The sequence below is a fragment of the Phasianus colchicus genome, chromosome 2, assembly GCF_987193195.1.
Source record: "Phasianus colchicus chromosome 2, bPhaCol1.hap1.1, whole genome shotgun sequence".
NCBI lineage: Eukaryota > Metazoa > Chordata > Aves > Galliformes > Phasianidae > Phasianus > Phasianus colchicus.
In genome coordinates, this window is record NC_143437.1 from 34,199,012 (window position 1) to 34,219,252 (window position 20,241).

Here is a 20,241-nt window from a genome sequence, read left to right on the forward strand (position 1 = left end):
TGAAACAGACTGTGTAACAACCAGTGAGGATGCTGTCATGAACTTCAACTAACGATCACAGATCAAAAAAAATCTCTACCCTTGCTTGGTTTTGGTGATGTCTGAAAACAAGCTCCAATTTTGAGATTTTATGAGCTGAAAGCCATGGGCAGTGTGGTCCAAACCCAGCTGTTACTGAAGTCAACAGAAAGGCTCCCATAAGCTTCAGCAGGATTTAAAACATCCTTCTACAGATTTAGTGACAGGATGCATGAGATGATGAGTAGAATAATCCCTTCTTGAAGTCAAATACATGGGAATGAAGTTAAACCATGGAACCACAGGCAGTTTTATGATGTGTTTAAAAAGTTTTGGCAGGATGGGGCAAAATCTAGCAGCTGCTGCAAGGCAATGGGAATTTTCTCATCTATAAACATGGGCACAAGAAAAGTACGTGTTTGGTTCTTAGACCTCCTAATACTTCATCATACTTCATTCAGAGAGGACTCCAAACAAAACCCAAGGGCCCCAGTCTCCATGCAAATACTTCCTATTCTAAATGTGGACAAGTCAATATGTAATGATTTTAAATGTATATAGATTTATCATGTAAACCGTTTGGAGATCATCTGTACCAAACACATTTATCTTCATCTATGCAACAATTTAAAATATTAATGATGCACATATATTTTTCATATCACATAGAGTTTTTTTCCTCCCCTTTAAAATGAATTCTTTATTTTAGTGGGATTTATTTTGCCCCCTATAATACCATTAATTAGACAAGCTCTTCCATAGACTCTCATATCTCTAACACTTCAGAGATCTCTTAGTAGCCTGTGACAGAAAAGTAAAGGAATTCTTTTAAGCTTGCCTTGTAGCAACTGTCAAATAGCTTGCAGTTTTACCTGAGGTAACCAGAGCATGCTTTGGCATTCAGTAGGCATCTATTACACCCAGAAAATCAACTGTGAATTCAAGTATTTCCATGCTAATAGCTACCTCTCCACAAGATTGGCAGTCAGAGCAGGCTTGTGAGTGCCAGACATAAAATTTCAGCTACTACCGTTTGTATGTATTTAGTTTTAAATGGTAAAGAAAAAGATATCTATTGAAGAGTTAGCTGTTCAAAATCCCAGAAGCATTAAAACAAAATTTCAAACACAAGCTGAGTCAGTCTTTCATAAAAAGCTCCTTTTAACCTTCAACTCTCTTCAGAAAGCCTCAAACTGGACTCATTTACACTGTGCCTGGAAGGTTCCTCTTCTGTTTACAGAGCTGCTGCTGAAGCTCAGTAATTCCTGCAGCTGAAAATAGTTGATGTTGCAAGAATATTTTGGCAAAGCTCTAATTTTACACTCTCTTCTTGGCATCTGCTATTGAATTCAGTCAGACAGGATACTAGGGAACATTTGGTCTGAATCAGTATGGCCTTTCTTTTATTCTTAGTGTTGTGCCATTGTGGTTTACAGCATAGCTCTACAGCCTCCCTCCTGCATCCTCTCTGCATGCCTGCTGTGCTCTCCTAAGGATGAGCAAATGCGTTCCTCAGAATCCCATCAATCCCTGGTCAGTGCATTTGGAGACATAAAAAGCCAAGAGGAATTGAAATTGTTCTGTTAAAAGAGAGCATATGGACAACAACCACAGAAGAAGAAGGGAAGTGGAATGCATCGCTTGTTTCTGTGAGCATGGATTCCTGTCACTCTATCATTAAAAAGGGGGGTGATGGCTGGGATGAGAAGACACTGAAATATCACTTTCTGCCCCAACCCAGTAGAGAGAACCATATAATCCTCCTTATAAACATTTATAAGATCCATCCATAAAAACATTAGGGATTTCTAGCAGTGCCCACACAGACTTCCGCTTGAGAGCAGCACGCAGGAAGCCATCTACTCCCCTGTTTACCCATGCTCCAACACAGCCCTTTATTTTCCAGTGCTCTCCCTTCCCAGGGATGGGAATGTTCCTGCTGCAATTACAGACATGTTGCTGCTCACTCTCTATTCCATCACTCTATTTGAGTATGCAAGACAAATTCATTTAATCTTCTCTCACAAGAGTTATCCTGCTTCCTTTGCTAGTCTTTCTTGTACTTGTTTCAGACTGAATTCATCCTTTAATAATTAATATTTTTCTATTGTCAATCCTAATGCCTCTGCAGACTTCATTGTAACCTTCTCACTGTTACATCACCTGTGAACATCTGTCATTCTTAACCAATACACTTAAATTGGCACACACATCCCACTCTTCTGTGTAGCTGATGGGCTCCCAGATTTCAGTAGAAATTGTTAGTAGTCCGTCAAGGCAAGCCCTTGCTCAGACCATTATTGCCCCTTCTATTCTCCAACACTCAAGTCCCACAGCTACTTCCATCTGATGCTCTTCTTTTGTACAGAGGAAGGCTTTAGCTTTGTGCAACCAGCCAGGGTGATTAGCATGCTTCTGCTTTATGCATCGAGGCATAATAATAGCACTAAATAAAATCTCTCCCAAAACTGATCCTTGTGGATCTTCCCTGGTGGCCCTTCTTCTACACTGATAGCTCCCACTTCAATGCAAGCTACTGCTGTCTCATCAGTCTTCACTATCAGATACATTTTACAGCTCCCCGTCTTCTTCAGCTTAACAAATAATTTCTCATGGGACACCAATTCACTTATTTACTCAGATCTGGACGGATGACATTTACCACCTCTCTTTCACCTAGAAAATCAAACGTTAGGTATCATTATGTGTAAAAGACAGTAAGAGTCATATCCAGGGTTGTCAGGAAGGAGTGCTGAATGCAAATGCATAAATGGCTATTTTATATTTCCGTACCTTGGGAACAGTCTTTTCAAGGCTCCCCCTCCAAGAAGACAATATCTGGCGTCTGTATTTACTCCACAGTGAGTTTCAACTCATCCAGGCCTTTGGGACTTCTTCCTCCAACATGTGAATGCTAATATTGAATTTGTATGGTAGCAGAACTTTCTTAAAGTTTCAGTGCTAACTTTTGCAGCTACTGCAATAGCAAAAATCAATCATTTAATTCAGACGATTCTAGCAGTGAACTCATTTCAGCACCTCTCTTCTCTCTATCCTCCTATACACACTGATGAGCAAATCATTTAGAGAGGGGTTTGTCTGCTGGCTGTATGGATTTTACTCGGCAGGAAAATACATTCATCTAATTGCACTTCAAACAGTGAGGCTTTGAATAAATGAACAAGTCGTACTGTGAATAGAGGAATTAATGAAGAATGGTTTCTTCTGGGTTTGTGACTGATGTTTCTCCATTTCCTACACTTATGCTGTTCCCTTTTCTCCATACTCCCTATGACCTCCCCTTGCTGCATCCCAGCCTGACTCATCTCCTCCAATTTCAACTCCTTGTGTAATCTTGCACACAATGCATCATGTAAGTGCTGCCTCATACCTTTAAGGCCCAGCCTGAGCGGGCACCTGCTTCTGCAGTGTTCCTTGCCCAGTCCCAGGAGCATAGGCTTCAAAGATCTGAAGGTCTATCCCCATGTTAAATTTGATTGGAAATGGTCAATTAAACAGCCAATTAAAAAATCTATTGGGATGACTGGAAAAGGGATGGTATGATGATGCTATGCTTCAGTCACTTAGAAAGTGGCTAAAAATCTCTGCAGCACGTATTTCAGAGCCAGCCCCGGTCTTGGAGCTTCTCAGACTCCACAGTTTTAAAAGACAGCACTGTGCAGAGAAGTCATTCCCAGTGCCAGCTACTGAGGACAGGCAGGACATTTCCCATATTAGCATTATGGGAATGATTAGAGTCACCTAATTATAGATGTGCAGTGACAAAAATCTCAGCTTGCAGATGTCAAGTTAGCCAAGCTTTTAAGTCCATCATGCCCTGTGGCTTAAATTATTCCTGCTTTATAATTTTTCAGATCCATATTATGATTTTATGTCCAATTAATTCTGTGGGAGGATAGCAGTTCTCAAATGAACATGGAGTAAATACAGTCAATAACAAATGGGCTGTTATGAGAGTTCAAGTCATTATTGCTTTGTTAATATTTTCCAGTAGCCCAGATTTAGGGTTTGTGTGCATGTGATTTATGATACGTTAAACACATAGTAAATAGTTTAAAGATCCTGTTCTGGTTTTTGCAAAGATGACACTGTATCACTTTCCAAGAAAAGTAAATTATGATACAAAAGGGACCAAAGATGTTTTGATGACCAACGAATACTTCCTTAGAGCAACAGATTTGCATACAGTTTAGCTAAGAGGTGTATTTAACCTAAGTGTTTATAATTAACTCTTAACTTGTCATACATAAAGAGAAGCCTTATTTTAATTTCAATATTTTTGTCGCAATGTAATTCCAAGGAACACCAATTAGCTATCAAATGCTGACAACTTGCACTTATCACTGATTAGGGCTAGATATGAACTATAAACCTAGCACATTACTACAGTGCAACAGCTCATTACCAGTATAGCTTTCCGAGCTAATCTCTTCTACTAATTTTTATTTAGGGACCTTCTGGCTAGCTCATCTGAAAATTATACGCTAATGATCTGAGAAGAATTGAGAGCTTTAAACTGTAACGGAGGAGAAAAAAGAATTCTGTTTGATCTCTTATGTTATGATAGATGCCATTTAATCAATTAGCACAGCAGTACACATCATCCCATTTCAGACCCAGCAAACATAAAAGAAAACATAAAAGGATGAGAGCTTTACACATCTCTAGACTTTCTCCACCATGTAAAAGAGCATCATATATTATAACAGAGAATGTTTAGGAGTGTAATCACCGAGGCAGCATCAAGACACTATTTCCATTAGGTCTCCTTGTATGGTAACTGCTGAGTCATGGTCTGAACCACTGATTGAGCACCTGGGGAAAGGACCCGGTCAGCCCTGGGAGCACAGGTGAAGGCAATTCAGCTGTGTGACTGGAAGGGGTGGAGCCTGGCTGCACCTCTGTCAGACCTCATTTAGGGGCTGACTGCCCCTAGGAATGGATCTCTTCCTGGGGGCCCCTCCTTAGTGAAGTGTTCCTCTGTGAACCTGAAATCTTCTGAGAATCTTCTGATACAGGTGAGCAATCTTCTTCCCTTCTTTTATAGCACCTCTCTATTGTGCCAGTTCTTTTGTCAACACATCTTTGTTGTAATGCCTTTCCCACTGTATTGATCTGTCCAATTGCTATGCTCATACAAGTCTAGTATAGGAGACTGCCAAGGATATGACTGCAGAAAGCACATAGAACATGTCAGATAAGTTCATGGCACTGTGTCCCACAGGGACACCAGGCAGGAGGGAGGTCCAACAAGCATGCTGGAGTATCTGCTGCCAGTTAAACCTCCAGAAGATTTTAATTGGGCTCCTGGAATAGCCCTGAATCAGAAACATGGTTATCTGCTTCATTCTCTCCCAATACTTGCTGAGATTATGAAAGTATCTGAGAAACTGGATCTAGAACTTGGATTCTGAACAACCATGGATTACAGATACTGCAGTAAGAACAAGTCCTTCATTGTTATTTTCTAGAATTATATGCCAGAATTATTTAAAAACTATATGATAAATAAGAACTACTTCTGAAATATATTTGTGAATAATCCTGTTATTTCCTTCTTTATCTCAATTCTTACCACTTGTTAGTGAGTGCAAAAGTTTAAGGATGGTAAGACGTGGGTAGGAAAATGTCTGATCCATATTCTCTAAAGTCTAAATGTTCTATATCTAATAATTAACATAAACAGATGAGAACAATCTCAGGAAAAATGAGAAGCAGCATAAGATTACATTCAGAGTCTACCTCATTCCACTCTAGCTGTGTTGGAGTTTCTTTTCTGAAGAGAATGAGATCGCCCAACAACACCAATATTGTGACAGTGTTTATATTTAACTTCTTTGGAATCCTATAGAGATGGTCAATATGCATACTAATGCATAGCATACTTTGAAAAAAAGTGAGTCTAATTCAACCATTCAGACTCTTCCATTGCAGATTGCTACTTGTGCAATTCATACCTTTAGTAATGGCTGACAGCCAGCAAGCAAGTTTTTGAAGCTGACAACACTCATTTAGGCCTGACTTTAAGATTATAAGAGCATAATAGTTGATCTGGAAGAAGCTAGAACTTTTTCCTGAATAATGGTCGAAACCTTTTCTTCATATTGTGGTCAAAAGGAGAAAACATTTCTCAAGACTCCATTTAATGGATTCTGCACAGTAAGATGAATGAAGGCTTGCAGTTCTCTTCCCATTTTTCTAGATCTCTCAAAAGAATGTTCTCTATTTCAATATGTAAACGTTTGCAGTTTTAACAGCAAGAAATTTCTCAATATGAACATAATCAGACCACAGGGCAGACAGATATTCATTTACTATAATAAAAAAGAAAGGAGCTGGAGGAAAAATGCACAGTACATATCTCATAATAGGCAACAGGAATAACAAAAGATGAGAAGAACTTACTCCTGCAGTCAGGTATTGGAAAATTCCATGAAATGCGATATGGGCAGCATATCATCTACAACATCAGCATAGGACATAAACTTATGACCTTTTAATTGTAATAGTTGCTTCATTGTAATAGTTACTATATTTTATTAGTAAGTATTTAATATTTGTGAATATTTGTGAATAATCCTGTTATTTCCTTCTTTATCTCAATTCTTACCACTTGTTAGTGAGTGCAAAAGTTTAAGGATGGTAAGACGTGGGTAGGAAAATGTCTGATCCATATTCTCTAAAGTCTAAATGTTCTATATCTAATAATTAACATAAACAGATGAGAACAATCTCAGGAAAAATGAGAAGCAGCATTATGAATTTTCTTGGGAAAATGAAAAAAATTCATTTCCATTTTTTACAATATGCCTAACAAGTGTGTTTGATATCAGCCAAGAGGCTAAGGAAGTTCTGCTATGCTGCAGAAGCATCATGGCCCTAACTGGACAAATTGTGATCCTACTGGGAACAGAAGTGACAGCCCCTGGTAGTGTATACAGAGACATAAAGCATCATATTCAGAGTCACAGCAGCAACAGCCTTTTCCCAGACAGCACCCTCACTGTTATGGGGCTTGCTGTGCTGAGAGGAATGTTAGAGGACCTGACATAGTATCTGCAAACAGCCACTGAGGACTGGTTATGTGTAACCTACTTGAATTTTGTCTGATGCACACAGAAATAATTTCAGGTGAAGGAACTTATAAAGGACTGTAACCAAATGTATCTTAAGACCATTAAATGCCGCTATACAACATTTAGGCATCTATAATGGCAACAGTCAGCCAACAAGAAAAAAGAGAAACCTGTAAAAACTGGTAACTGATCATCTTATATTCTGTGTAATGAAAAAATCTTGAGGGTTACCTAAGCACATCCTCACTTTGTATGTAAAGCACACTCTGTAGTAGTAGACTCCTGGCTTAAAAAAAAAAAAAAAAAAAAAAAAAACAGGGCAGGGTTTCACAAATCTCACTGGAGCAAAAAACACCATTGCCTGGCTCTATTTCATAGACATACATTTTCAGAGTCAAATCCTGTTCAGTTTTGGTACTCCAGCAGCCCCTCTTTCACCTGAGTGAAAAATACATACTATAAATAGAAGACACACTCTGTGAAGATATTCTGTGTGTGGCAACTATAGCACAGTTACCCTGGCTTTCCTTTGGCACAAGAATAAGCATCTTCCACTGCTCCAGGAATGCCCACACATGAAAGTCAGCAGGGCTCAGGAGATGCATATTGGTGTGGTCTGAGCAAGTACAAAGAGCTTCCAGTACACTGCCTTTCTGCAGAAGTACAGTTATTTCTGTAATATCATTAGAAAACATGATTTTTTTTTTTTCCCATGTAGTAAACACCATCTAGGTAGCAGACCTGGATGCTGCATCTAATTCCTCTTGTGCAGGTATATAACTTCAAAGCATATCACAAAGAGCCATGAAAATCCTTGTTTGCAACAGAGAGAAAACACGGTCTAGGACAGAAAAGCTGCTTCTACTGTGTTTATGTGTGGAGGCAGACATGAAAATTGTTTTGTCCCTAAAAGACTATTCCAGGGAGCTTCAGGTCCCAGGTAGAGAAATGATGAGGTGCTTTTAGTAGCTTCTGCTGTAAGTGGTGGCCCTTGTTTGCTGTCCAGGTACAGGAGTTGACTGCAGCCTGAGCTGCCCTCAATACAAGGATGTGGGAGCTGTAAGAATCACTGTCCTCTGGTACTGCTGCTGCTTGAGGGAGGTGGGACACCTGGGAGTGCTATAAGCTGTGAGATGTGCCTGTAGTGCAGGCAGCAGGACAGAGTCTCAATCAGTGAGAGCCCCTGCTGCTGCAGAGAGTAGAATACATCATACTACTTCTCCTGAGCCTTGGAATCCCTTTGTATCTACTACAGCTCCCAATTTCTCCTTTTGTTCTGATTATAGAGATTGGAGTCTGTATCTCTAATAGGTCCCAGATTGTAATGACATCCAAAGCAGCCACTGACATGGTCCTACTAGTCCAGCACTCTGATCTGCAGAGCAAGAAACCAAAGGGAGGCAGAAAGGCTAATATTTTTGCCGGTACTGGTATACGTTTTATCACTGATTTGCAAAATGAGAAAAGCTCTTTTTCTGCCCAATAGAACAAACTAAGGAATAGGGAGAGAAACCATTCGGTATCTCCAGTCTCCTCAGAAATAATCCATGATTATAAATATAGCAGGTAGAAGTTTTGCTGATCGTGTACAAAATGGGATGAGACAAAATGCACCTCAAATAGTTAAACCTGCTGTCTGAAATTAATTCTAGCAAATCTCATCACATTGCTGGAAAACATGTTGCCTGATAGCCTGTACAAACAAACAAAAAATTAAAAATTAAAATAATCTAACAAGTTTGGTTCAGCAGCAGGAGAGGGAACTAATTTCAATATTTTAGAAGTTAGTTCTAACCAGCCTGCTAAACTCTGAAAAGTCAATGCATATTTTAAAAAACTCACTTCACATCTGTTCACTGTGTACAGGCCCAGAGGCAACAACCATACAGAAAACTTTGATCATCCAGCAGAAGCTGGTTGGTATCTGAAGGGCAGTGAGGGGATTGTTGTCAATGCTTTCCTCTAAAACATATTACAAAAATAAGAACATCAGTATAAGTTTGTATGGAAAAAAAAATCTTGTGGGTGCAGTCCTGTTCCAATGCTCCTGAAGCAATCTGACAAACTGGTTGATGTATTCAGCATTTGCTACCGTATTATTCTTCTCAAAGCTTCTAAGGTCTGTCACTCCACTGAGGGGGTTCAGTTAAGCTTCATAATGGAGAAATAAGAGTCAGAGAAAAGAAACAGTCTGAAGAAACACTGTTCAACTATCTGCCTACAGAATGAAGGGACGTTTTTGTTTACTTTGTAAGTTAAGGTCACAAATACCATTTATATGTATTTCTGGCTTTGAAGATGAAAATTGCATAGTCCTGCTTGAGTTCCAGATTCATGATCGCAGGCTCATTTGCAACAAGTCATCAGATGACTACATTTCCAGTCTTCATGTTCAGTGATTCACTCTGTGGGACTCATTCCTTGCAATCCCAAACAATCTCATCACCAGGCAACACTTATCTACACTCTACCTCACTCAAAAAGTAAGCCATTAGTCATCAAATACTGAACATGAACTACATATACAATATCCCCTAGCAAGGATTTAAGGATTATCTCATCTAATTAGATATAAGCATGTTTTCTAATCTCCAGATTTAAGTCAAAGCCCAGTAGAAAGACTTCCACTGACTTACACAGTTTTGGATCAAGTGCTATGAGAACTTGATTAAGAGTGTCAAAGAGAAAGAGACCTTAATAAAAGTATAACTAAACAAATGAGAAAGAAACAGTTGAGTTAAATCATCTAGTACAGAAATGCCTTAGATATCTCATGTCACTAGGGCACAACTCTTGAGAAAGAAATCAAATCACTGAAAACTTCTAGATGTCATGCACTTGTAACAGCCAACTGCTAGTTTTTGGACTCCTAAAAGCAGGAAGATGGACTCAAACATGCTTTAATTTTTATTATTTGTATGACTGCTTGCCATGCGCAAGCAGGTTGATTCTACCATTGAAGTAGTCACTTGGGAATTCTGGGAATTTATTCCATCGACTCACAGATATCACTGGTAACATGCATTCAACTTTATAGCCTACTGTCCCATTATTTAAGGATAAGAAATGATTCTTCACTATGTCTCATAAGAAGCAGTATTCCCTGGTATTAATTAAGCAGTATTCAATTGTCATCTCCTCTCTCAGAAATCTTTCCCTTGCAAGCTCTTAAGCTTTATTTCTGTTACAGTTTCTTCCAGATAAGCAACTCTCAGGCCTTTCATAATCTTTCTTGCTTCTCCTTTTAATTCTCTCTGGCCTGTAACCTCTTCGTATAGGTGAGATGCCCAAATCTGAACAAGACATTGTAGGGGAAAAGATATTATCTTTGATTTTCTGCAGAAGATGTCCATACTTTCTTGCCAGAAGTCATACCAGTTTTGTGTAGGGAAAGGATCAGTAGGGAAATGAAAGTTAATTTCACAGATCATATTTGTATGTAACTGTTCATGGAACCGGATATAACCAAAACAAAAAATGTGAATTAGGACTAATTAAAATTACTACTACATGCTTTTTGATAATTTGCTACACTGCAAAAGATCTAGTTATTCCAAGAATATGGCTATTTAAAAATTGTTCAATTATACATGAAATGAATTAGCACCACATTGCCATGGAAGAAAATGTATTAGTGTTCAATTGAGCCTATACCAGTCATGGATCAGGTGGGAATAAACTGCTGGATACCCTTAGTGAAGCAATATCAAGGTTCAAAATGGCATTTTAATGAATTAAGTATAGATTCATTTGTATGTGAAATCATCACAACTGCCTGTTTGAGTCCTAATCAAGTTATATTTCAGCAATAACTGCATGCTCCTGGATTGCTTGTTCATTACCAGTCAGGGCTGTGCTGGCCCTGGACCAACATGGTGTCCTTCACTGATACGGCTATCTGCTGCTGATAGGAATGGCTATTTAAACACAATTAGTAAATGCTATTAAATCTTGCTATAAACCATAAGCACTTCCCTTTCCCATTTCATTTTGCAGTTCATCATTATTTTCTTATTACAGTATCCGTAAAGAAGTAACTCATTGAATGGCAGAAAGAGAATTACAAGAGCTAACTCATAAGGCCTGATTCTTCCCACGTGAACATTTCTGCAAAATGGGGCCATGTCAACTGAGGTCTGCTGTGAAACTGGTGTAACAGGGGATCAGTGAAAGCTACACACTCACTTGTATACTCCACACACACACATACAGACACTTCTACTCCAATAATTATCACATTGCCAGTCTGAGAGAACTGAGTTGAAAATATGAAGCTGGGGAATGGAATGTTGTGACTTTGTGTTTCACTGAAGCTTTCCTTGAGAATTTTGTCTCCTGCCTCTCATTAACCTGTTGATGAATCACAGTACTGTAAGATGTGCAGATGAAGCTCAAATCTACACTATTAGCTGTACAAACTGTCCTACAGTAAAGTACATTGCTGATGAACACAACAGTGATTGCTGGAGCATGCAAAATCCCTTACCCTCCTGCTCCAGAGCTGTAGATTAAATTACTCTAATAAAATGTAAAAAGTTCTCCTACATTCACAGACTGCACATCTATTTTATACAGGTCCCTGGAATATAGAAGAAAATTGACAGATATTCAGCCTAGTAAAACTACCAACTAAGAAAACCCCCAAAGGTGAAAATAATTGCCAGATGCTCCAAATCCTCATTATATCTATGCTGACAGTGTTTCAGCACACACCTCTTACTAGCAACTGCATTGCTATTGCAAGTTGCCAAGGCACTCTGACTAGTGTCAAAGAGCATGGCACCTAAGGCCAGGTCCTCAGCTGGTGTAACATGGCAATGCTCCAGTGGCTTCAGCGCCTTTTAGCCAAGGCTCTGGCCCATATGATCTGGCTGCCAACATCACAGAAAACTTCTTTTGTTTCTGAGCAGCTCACGGTTTTGATAGCTAATTAGGAACTATTTCACATTAAACAAAATCTCTATTGACAGCTCTCCTACAACTGGATCACTCGAGGGTACTTCTTAGGCTTATTCCTCTTTTTGAATGGGCTCATTTCATTTTCTCCTTTGCTTCCCGGTTCTTCTCTGTGGATTGGTGCCTCCTCTATGTCTTATCTCCCAATGTCTCTTGGAGCTCTTCCATCCATTTTGGACTACTTCCCAGTCCTGGGGTTCTGTTTCAGTTGTCACTCATGTCCTCATTTTCCCTTTTTATTCCTCCATTTATCTGTTTTCACATTTTTTGAAGTAACGCAGCAAAAATGTTCTTCACCTGCTTCTAGTATATTAACTATTAACGTAGAAAGATTGCAGATTCCAAAGACAGCACAATTTTTTTTTTTTTTTTTCTGAGGCTTTCTGTGACCTTTGTGCCATGTCCTTATTGGGAAAAGCAAAAACAAGCAATAGAAAATAGTAATACAGTAGAAAGCTTAAGTAACTGGAATCACTCAAATAAAAACATATGTAATTTTTGGTCTAGACTCAGGTGAAGTAGCCAATAAATAGATTTTCCATTGAGCATGTAGTTCAATTTTGCCATTAACTTCTTGCACCCAGTAAGCAGGCTCAGTTGTATGAATCCCATAAAACTAAGACCTAGTATAAGCTTGTAACTAAGGATAAAACCTCCAGTACTAATACTAATAATTGTCCAGCAGTCTTCCTGGAAATAAGAACTCCAACAGGCAGCAATGCTGGCCATTAAAAATTTCACTTACACAGAATATTCTTCCATATATTGTTATGGCCTATTCTTTCATCAGCAGCTGCTCAATTTGCTCTGCAGAGAAATTTTTTTCAAGAATTGCATTAGTAGGAGCAACTACTGGCAGGGGTAATCCCAGAGACAAACTCATGATGCTACTGTACGCTTAGAAGCAGGCATACTGAAAGCACTGTCAGAATCTTCCACTGCTGTACACTGCAAACTGTCTGATTGTCAGTGTCCCACCAGCATCTTTTTTTTTTTTTTTTTTTTTGTGCTGCAATTCCATTGATGCCAATGAAACCATTCCTGATTCATACAGGGATGAAAGAGAGCATAAGAAAATTACCACTACTGTATGAGTTTGCTTGCTGTAACGGATTCTCTTCTTCAATCATTTTCTTCACATCAGCTTAATACTTGGTTTATTTTTACAACTTCACTTTTCCCCAGTTGACATCCATGAGAGAAACCCTAGTTCACACTTTTCTTAGTGTAACAGAGGAAGCAATGTCAAAGATGCAAGTAGGGTTTGAAAAGCACAGCATACATGCTATTATCAGTTAATTCCAGGTGTTGCATTCAGGTTTTCTTTAAATTTATTTTGAAGAGGTTTTTAGCTTTTCTTATCTCTTCCTGAAAAGTTTTCACTGACATTTTGTCTGAGAAAAATATTTTAGTTCATGCTATACATATAAAGGTAAGATGTGTAAACAAAATATATCTCAGTTCTTTTTGCATGCAATTCTTCAGAAAGATTTAACAATGTCAGATAGGTAGATATCGCATTTAACCAATAAGGTAATCTGACATACTGGATTCAGATTCATTCAAACTTCAATTCTGTTTTTATCCCAATAATCAACAATTTAAAGAAAATACCTGACATAAAGCATATTCTTTAAGCTCTTTTTTTATACAAAAATACTGTAATCCAGCACTTTCCCTTTTCTCCTCTCCTCTTAAAAGTAGTAATAGTCTATCACTCCACCTTTGGGCATAAAAAAGCCAGATTTCCCATGCCATTAGAACCATCTGTGCAAGCCTTTAACTCAAAAAACCTCCAGAGTCCTAACATTTAAAATGTCGACTGTGTTTTTCACTGAGTTTCAAGGTCCTTTACAAAGTTCTGGTTGTTTTTTTTTTTCTCTCTCTCTTGTTATAAATGTGTTATAAATGTGGATAAATAAATAAATACATAAGTAGATGATTTTCCAAAGGTTAGGCAGAAAAAACAAACAAACAAACAACTTAGCCCACTGTTTAAGAAACAGATTAGACTTTAAAACAGGGTGGTTCTGCCTCTTATGTAACCTTGTATCAGTGACTTAATATCTTTCATTCTCTACAGACAGGATGAGGGGAAAAAAAAAAAAAAAGCAAAGCACACCAATACCAGCATGTTAGATATGTGAGGACCTGCAAACATCTGAGAGAGAAGCAGAAGTACAGACTAAAAATTCATGCTTTTAGCTCATTCCTAGTTACCTTACAAAGACGACTTCCTCTCTGGATAAGCATGAGCATCATCAAAATACAGGATGCCTCCAGAAACACAAACACATTGGGAATGCACATTAAGAGGAAAGTCTACTAGGTAAAACAAGCAACAATTTCTGAAAAAGGAATTCATACAGCTTTGCAGTTTTCTAAACAGTTTTGTTTCATTCTCATAGCCATTAAAATGTATAAAAATGATTATTTCCAAAACAGCATTGCCATGAATTATCACCACTCCTGTTGCCTAGCAACTGGAGTAATTTTTGAATAGTGAGCTATATAAACCAGTAGTTGGAGTTTGTGCAAATGTGTATTCATTTGAGGGTTTAAAACACATTCTTCTTAGAAATCAGAGGCTGAAAATTCAGCACTAACGTAAAGCAGAAACATTAAAAAAAAATACAAAATGGCATCAGTAATTACTACAGCTTAGGAAAATCTCCTTTAGCAGACTTGTGCTCAGGGACAAGCTCCTTGCTGCTCCTTGGGGTTGCAAGTATTTTCATAAAAATTGGGAAGTTATTTTAAATTCCTGTGGAGGAAATCATTTTTGCCCAGTTTACTGACAATGGAAACTGGTGACATGAAATGGTGATGTATTAGGTCAAATAAATAATTCTATTTTTATAAGACATATCTTGCGCTAGTAGAACTCACTAGTTCATACTATGACAGAATGGTGTGCTTTGGAAGGTTCAAAATTGGTCTTGACATTATTAGCAACAAATAGGTAGCCCACTGATATATTAGAGAAGGCTTATAAGTACACAAATGAAAGATACAATCTTCCACAAACTACAGCATAGTCGCTTATTAGTTACAAGTGTTGCCTGTTACAGGGATTCTTGCCCATTCCTTGGACCTAAGTGGAATTTAACTTGATTGCAGGACAAGATCTCATTTGTATTATTATCTGTATTATTATTATCTGTATTATTTGATGTTTGAGAATTTCTATGTTACTTTTTTGCAGCTTTAATGACAAGTAGAGTCAATCTGTATCACTATCCCCAAATGTTTTCCCAAGTGAGAAAAAGAGAAAGGAGAAAGATTCCAACTTTGTGGCTTTCCAGGCTCCCTAGCCTTGAAACAAATAGAAAAAAAAGAAGAAAAAAAAAAACATACAGTAGATCAGCATATGTTTTCCAGAGAGACTACAGACAAAGAGACAAATTAATCCCTGGTATGAACACACTGCCCACTGAAGGCAATGTAGCAGCATCTGCTTATACCAACAATAAATCTGAACAAGCTTTTCCCTACAACTGCTACCTGTGGAGAAAGGCCAGATACAGCAAAGAATACAGTTTAAGAGAACGCAGCTTGGGAAACTGTATTTCTCCAGAAAACAAAACAAAACAACAACAACAGAAAACACCTATCTACATTTTCAGATGTTGTTTCAGGGCTCCCAGGAAGCCATACACTGCCTACTGACAGACTGCCACAAAATTCTTAATGGCTGTTTAATAGCTCTGATAGAGAAAAGATGCTTCATTTTCTCTGCTGCTCTGTGGAAATTAGCTGAGACCACACACACAGTGCACAGTGCATTCACATAAGGAAAAGCTTCCCTTGTTTTCCTTCAGTATCATTCAAAATGTTCATTGACAACATTATAATTTTATCCTCAGTGATGAAAGAGAACACTCCTGCAGGAAGGGAAGTTATCTCAACTAGATAGGCGAGCTGTTGCTGTAAACAAGAGGTGCTACTGAACATTGATTGCACCAGCCTATGGGATTCAGTTTCTACAATGCAGCACACACACCCCTCCTTCCTCACTTCTCCACCTGCACTGACAGATCATTAAGCAATAGTGCTTGCTCTCACAGAACCAATGCTCTTCTTGTAGGAGCAGACAGAAGAGAAGATTCTGGCCTGAAGAGAGCTTTTGCCTTTTTTCAGCACTACGAAGAAGCTTATGAGCAGGTCTGCTGGCACTCCCGCCTGTGGAAGCTCCGAAGTGCAACTGCTGGGAATTGCTGCAGAAAGAGATGGCTAGAGCAGCAAGATGTTTGGTAATGCTTTTCTCACAGCTGGGCATGCAAGGAAAGACAGCTGTTGTGCTTGGTAGAGACTCCTTGTATGTTTAGTTCTAGCACAGGAAGCATTGTTAACATCATCTTTCTATATCTACAGTTTGTCTTCCCTTCCATCCATAGAAGCTACCAAGAAGGACAGACTTTTGATAAGCACAGACCAAACTGCATTTTGTGAATTGTAGAGTTCAAGCTATTTTCACACTACAACCAGGTGAATGAACCACAACACACGTTATGAATGATTATATGTACAAATTTGGTTGACCCTTGACTAAATTTCAGTCTGACTAAATTCCAGAAAAAGGAATATTTCTGAACAGAATGTTTTAAGACCAAACTGCCAAATAATTTTGGAAAATAAACGTTAAAATTAAAATTACAAACACACTCATTTCTTCTTTATTTTCCAAAATGAAGACAAAGCCAAAGAAGTAAAACTAGTCAATATCTTACAGTTTTGAATGAATTTGAGAAATAACCATATTTACAGCCTTCAAAATGGTTAAAAGGGTAACCTCAAGGACAAAATATACTCTGTGAATGACTTTCTTGGTTCACTCTCCATGTCATCCTACTGTTCCCAATTCCAGGTCTGATACATATCTTCCATGAATGGTGACATTCAATGACAGTTTGATTAGAAAAGGATACTGCAAGCCATTTCTATAAAGCTGGCTGTTTCTCTCTTGGATTTAGGCTAGAGAAGAGCAGTACCTTCCACAATATCAGAGACCTCTCTGAAAGAAAAGCTCTGTGACTGTTTGGACTGGATAATGTAGCCCAAACTTGCTTTCAGTCCTATATACATGACAAATGGTTCGAGACAACAATAAAGAGAAATGAGTATAAAATTTATCTACCAAGTGAGTATTTCTTCTGATTTCCCAGAAGATACCTGCAATAGCAAAAGCCACTTTTCTACTGTGACATATAGGGCCTAATTCTTTTTTTCAAGTGAAAGGCTGATAGATTCAAAGCACATACAAGTAAAGTGTAAAGTATCTTTGCATCACAGTAATAATCTCATGGAAAAGATGCAAGTTTATTGTGACAGATATTTTTGAGAAACTAAAATCTGCATCATGAGCAGTAAAATAATGTCTCCTATAATTATTTCTCTCCTTCATGGGAGCAAATTTTGCCTCCATGGAACTCATACAAAACTGGATCTCAGATGCTTTGAAGCATTTGAAGGACGAGGGGAAATGGCCTTAAGTTGTGTCAGGGTAAGTTTAGGATATCAGGAAACACTTCTTTACAGAAAGGGTTGTTAAGCACTGGAATAGGTTCCCCAGGGAGGTGGTTGAGTCACCATCCCGGATGTGTTTAAAAACCATTTGGATGTGGTGCTCAGGGACATGATGTAGCAGAGGGTTGTTAGTTAGGGTAGTATGGTTAGGTCATGGTTGGACTTGATGATCTTTAAGGTCTTTTCCAACCTGAGTGATTCTATGATTCCATGATTAAATGCTTTTGAACAATCCTATAAAACAAAAGAGATCATTAAGGCAACCCTAACATGAAATAGTGTAGATACGTGACATAAGGTTAGATCAGGGTTCATTGAACCTTCGGGAGGTTTTGTCAACTGCCTCAAGAGGACCGCGCTGACCCCAGGAGTCTCTCTGCTTACAACAAGTTTGCCTCAGGGCCAGACAAGCAACTGCTTGCAAGCATTCACTCATTAAGTGCACAGAATATCACTTACTTGTACGGGATATGTTTGCTTCCATTGACGAGGGCAAGGATGACATTGCCCAGAGCTGACAACGAGAGACAGAGGCCAGAGCTTCCCTCCCGGTTTTTGCTGAGCACTTTCACACAGCTCCCCAGGTCAATAAGGTGCAAGCGGCTGCGACCTCCAGACACTGCCATAAGCAAAGAAAGTGGATGGTTACCATGTGCCTCCAACAGCAGTTTCCCAGGAAAGCAAAAGACTCGCCATGACTCGCGAAGAGGAGATAACCCAGAAACTCCTCCTAATTCATGGCAGCAGTAACAAACCATAAGGATCCTGTTAGTTCACCTTCAGACTGTATTGCTGTCCACTGCTGACTCATTCAAAAACTGCTGAGGTTTTCACTACTCATCCACTCCTGCAAGTTTAACTCTGGGGCAGGCAGTCACCACTGTCATTTTTTTTATTCTCTAATACAGCTGTATTCGCCTATACCTGAGCTGGCCCTCTTTCCATCTCTGTGATTACTGTACTGATAGGAAAATTACAGATTGGGAACTGCTGCTTGGTGAGCAGTGTCTTTGTGGTAGCTCCAGCTTTTCCTTATCTTTCACAACTTGAGTAACGGAGATTCAGAGGAACCATGAGACCTGCAGGATATTCAGCTTTCCTTTAAGCCTATTTACTCTTCCATTATCATTTGGGCTAAGACAAGGTTTGCTGATTTAATGCGTAGTGTAGTGTTAAAAAGTTGTTTTAATCTAAAAGTAGTTTCTATAAAACTGGCAGAAAATCCTGGTTTTCCCTCTTGTTTACTCTGTATCAATACCACTACACTTAAAATGAAAGGATGTTACATTTGAAACAGCAAGCTTAACAGAGGTGAGAAACCTATGGTTACTTTATGAACTCAGGGATGGGGACTATGTAGACTTTACAGAGGCATTTCTGTAATTCCCTATTTTCTCAAGAAAATTTCCTAGATTTTTTTTTAATTTTTTTTTTCTTTAATCTGATCTGTGACCAGTTCTCCCTATTCTCAAGACTTAGTTTAGAAGCAACCTATAGGAAAATACTTAAACGTTAAGAGTGCTGTTTGAGATTCTGAATATAAACAGAAGCGGAAATATTTTCACATCTGTAGGCAAATAAATTCACAGCCATTTCAACACAGCACCTTAACTTATGCACCTTGCCTCCAAATAAATAAATTAATTAAAATTGGGAGAGATCTGTTATCAAGAAAATACAACATCGGGAGCATCTACATGATGGAGACCTTAGAAGCTTCCAGATACATTTCTTTGCATTGGTAATCTCTTAACAATCACAAATATGTTTTCATTGACAAAAAACATGATACATTATATTATTTTGCAGATTTGCTCCTAAAGGTATATGAAACAACTAGCTGTAACTTCAAAGATGTTAATCTACATTCAAAAAAGAAGGACAGAGAGAGATTTTGTTTTTCAGATACTGCAAAACACAAAGCTCACTGCTTATTAGCACTACCTTGTACTCTCTTTAAAAATACAAAGCCTTTCTGTGGAATGTGTCCCACAAAATTCTGTAATTCTCATTCAGTTGTAGGTGACAGCTAATTAAGATAAAAAAGAAGTGGGCTTTTAAGAAAATAAATATGAATAAGGAGAGGGAAGTAGAAATAAACTAGGGGAAAAAAAAAAAACAGAAGAATACAAGAAAAAAATAAAGAACAGATACATAATGAAAAAAGACTGAAAAAAAAGAAAAAGAAGAGAGGAAAAAAAAGCAGAATGAAGGAAGAAGATTTTTTTCTGTGAGGGTGGTTTATGCAGTGGAATTTGAGAATTATATTCCAACAGTGTAGCCAGCATCTGTCAACAGCTGACAAAATAAAGTACTTCTTTTAGGCTTTGTTAGTTTTTCAGCTGCATCAGGTATTTCGAAATAGAGAACTTCCATATATCAGATTGCAATACTGGTAAAGCCATGCAGAGTATCATGAAAAAGAAGAGACGAATAAGTATCTGATCATAACAAATACTAGTGGCCAGACATTCGAAATGCTGCCCCTAAATCACAGTATCATCTACTAAAGATGCCTGTGGGCATTTCACCACTATGCTCTCATGGGGAAGTAACCCTAACTTACACATGCACCAAACGCCTGAGTTCACTGAAGGAAGTCAGGCTTCCCTGCCATGCAGGCAGCTGCACCTTCACTGCTTCT

At 38.4% G+C, this 20,241-nt stretch overlaps 1 protein-coding gene across 2 annotated transcripts in view; it reads right to left on the reverse strand.

Annotated features, from left to right (window-relative positions):
- Window positions 1-20,241, reverse strand: part of KIF26B (kinesin family member 26B) — a 282,367-nt gene that overhangs the window by 35,688 nt on the left and 226,438 nt on the right. For both annotated transcript variants that reach the window (XM_090135322.1, XM_090135323.1), the window contains one exon: window positions 18,057-18,216. In XM_090135322.1, the coding sequence (XP_089991448.1) occupies window positions 18,057-18,216 (160 nt within the window). The remainder of the gene's footprint in view (window positions 1-18,056; window positions 18,217-20,241) is intronic.